General features: G+C 40.9%; 1 protein-coding gene across 1 annotated transcript; it reads left to right on the top strand.

Moving 5' to 3' along the window:
* The first annotated feature begins 274 nt into the window (after window positions 1-274).
* Window positions 275-2050, top strand: LOC131973041 (uncharacterized). The gene is made up of 4 exons (XM_059334884.1): window positions 275-791; window positions 1099-1254; window positions 1429-1521; window positions 1739-2050. The coding sequence occupies exons 1-4, from the start codon at window positions 633-635 to the stop codon at window positions 2048-2050; spliced, it is 720 nt and encodes a 239-aa protein (XP_059190867.1). The 5' UTR covers window positions 275-632.
* Window positions 2051-2277: the final 227 nt, after the last annotated feature.

The following is a 2277-nucleotide window of genomic DNA, read 5'->3' as shown; positions in this document are numbered from 1 at the left end:
TTAGAGTGATTGCCATGACTGATTCCTCAACTCCTCAGTTTGCCAATATCCATCCCACCTCAGCAGCCCATGAGTCCCTTCATGAATCCTCATCCCTGTCCAGTGTTGACACTGACATACTGTCTTCACCGGAGTCAGAGTCATCCAGCTCTCGGTCATCTTGGCCAAGCATCTTTCATGTTCCTCTTTTTAGTTTTGATGCCGAGTTGAAACTTGCGCAGGGCAATGCAGCTTACAGGGACAAGGGTACATTGTTTGTTCCTGATCCTAAACTGAAGTCCAACATTCTTGAGGGCCTAGTGCAAGAAATTGTTCAGTACAAACTTTATGTTTCTGACAAAGACTTTAACACAGTTGGACAGGCACTAATCTCAAAGCATCCTTGCCTAACTGAGAAAGGCTCCTTCTCTGGATATGCTGGATGGAAATGCAGCTTGAAGAACAAACTGGCAATCTACCGCACTCACCTAAGAAAGCTTGGATGTCCTGAGGTGACAATAAACGCTCTCAAGCACAAACCAGAGGGCAAATCAAGCCCTGCTTTTGGAATTAAAAAACCAAGAAGGTCTGAAGTGAACTTCTGTCCCCCGTTTCCTACTGGAGAATCAGAGACGAGTCTTGAGAGTGTAAGAATGGAACTTCTTTCTGATGTTAAGAAGAAGAACAACAGGGAAGCAGTAAGGATGAAAATGGAAAAGACGTTTGCATATAGGAGACAGGAAGTGGTTCGCGACACACCAATGATAAGAGACTTCCAGACGAGATGGCCAGCACTTTTTGAAGTAGACGAGGTATGTGATTTATTCTCACTCACTAACAGACTCACTCTCTCACTCACACACATTACAAACTATTTGACAAAGTCGTGTACACTTATCCACTGGCTGCTAAACTAAATCAATTGTAAAGCACCAAGTTTCAGCTGGAAAATATTTGGAGGTATGATCATGACATAAGATAACTAGAAAATAAAGCAATAAAACAAGGAACTTTTTGAATTGTTCTGCTCCTGTACAAATGTTACTTGATTGGTGTTCTTTTTTTTTTTAATGAATTGCTGCCATATCACATGTTGTCTGTAATCATTCTCATTTTCAGATAAATGCTGAATTCAAACGGATCACAACAATGCCCCTGCAGTCCAGATTTCTATCGCAATTAGATGTTCACTCTGAGAAACTGCTCAAACTTTTTAAAAACAGAGGAGGACAGATTGGCAGACGCCTAGGGGGCATCATTGCACCCATGGGGGAAGTAAGTATACTCTCTGGGGATGGGGTGTAACAGTTAATTGAGTGTCTTCATGAAAGAAAACTATGTCCAGTTGACTTGATTCAGTAGCCTAGAGATGCATTTTACTTGAACAAATGAGAATTTACTTAGACAAACTCAAACAAAGCAACTTGTGCTTCTGCTTTTTTGCCTCAGGATGATGACGTGGATCTGGGAAGAGAATGTGTCATAAAGGCACTCTGCGTTTACCTGAACGAGGACCCGGAGAATCTATTGAGAGAGTATGTGGTAAGTATTACTTAGGTTTAGTGTGTTGAGATGTTATCTTTCATATTTTATATAAGCTTTAAAACATCTACCCATTGTAATTACTTTACAGTCAGCTAACTTGTAAGATAATATGGTAGTGATCTTAATAAATTACTCAATACAGATATGCAGTATTCCCCATATGGACGTGGCATGTAGTGTAATCACACTTTGATTCTTTTTGTGCATTGTACAGGCAGCAGATGAATCCCTCCTCCAGGAATCCATTGAGGAAACCACTATGGGTATATATGTCTGGAAACACAGAGATGCCAGTGAAAAACCAGAGGACATCGGCATTGTCCTCGAGTCCCAGGTTGTGATGCAGGATTTGGACAATGTTCCCTTAGCTGCTGCCATGCTGTTTGGCCTAATATATTCTTTGAACTTAAACTACCCTGCTGAACTCAAGTATACCTTTGAAGTGCTGCAGAAGGTGGTCATGGAGCTTGAAGGCAGGGCACTGTCCAAAAAAGCCCAAGTCCTGAAGAACAGACTTTATCAGTGAACTGGCTATCCTGGCTCGCGAGCTTGATTCTTTGTCAAGACATGCACTATGTCTCCTACCTCTTCCAGTTGTTGGACTTAACTTTTTTTATTTAAAAAAAAAAAAAAATTTTTTTTTAGCGTTTGGGGTGATTTTTGTTTACTGTGAACACTGCTAATTGGAAGCAAGCCACTATAATTGTTTCAATGGTCATATTATGGAACATTGTGTGGTCATGGTCAGGCTGT

The sequence above is a fragment of the Centropristis striata genome, chromosome 6, assembly GCF_030273125.1.
Source record: "Centropristis striata isolate RG_2023a ecotype Rhode Island chromosome 6, C.striata_1.0, whole genome shotgun sequence".
Classification (NCBI taxonomy): Eukaryota; Metazoa; Chordata; class Actinopteri; order Perciformes; family Serranidae; genus Centropristis; species Centropristis striata.
The sequence above is the reverse complement of the archived record's forward strand: the minus strand, read 5'-3'. Positions and strand labels throughout refer to the sequence as shown.

Bases quoted from the DNA above. Each gene is read 5' to 3' on its own strand.
- LOC131973041 (XM_059334884.1), top strand. From the start codon at position 633: ATGGAACTTCTTTCTGATGTTAAGAAGAAGAACAACAGGGAAGCAGTA. The intron at 792-1,098 runs GTATGTGATTTA...TCTCATTTTCAG, and splicing joins CACTTTTTGAAGTAGACGAG to ATAAATGCTGAATTCAAACG. The intron at 1,522-1,738 runs GTAAGTATTACT...TGCATTGTACAG, and splicing joins ATCTATTGAGAGAGTATGTG to GCAGCAGATGAATCCCTCCT.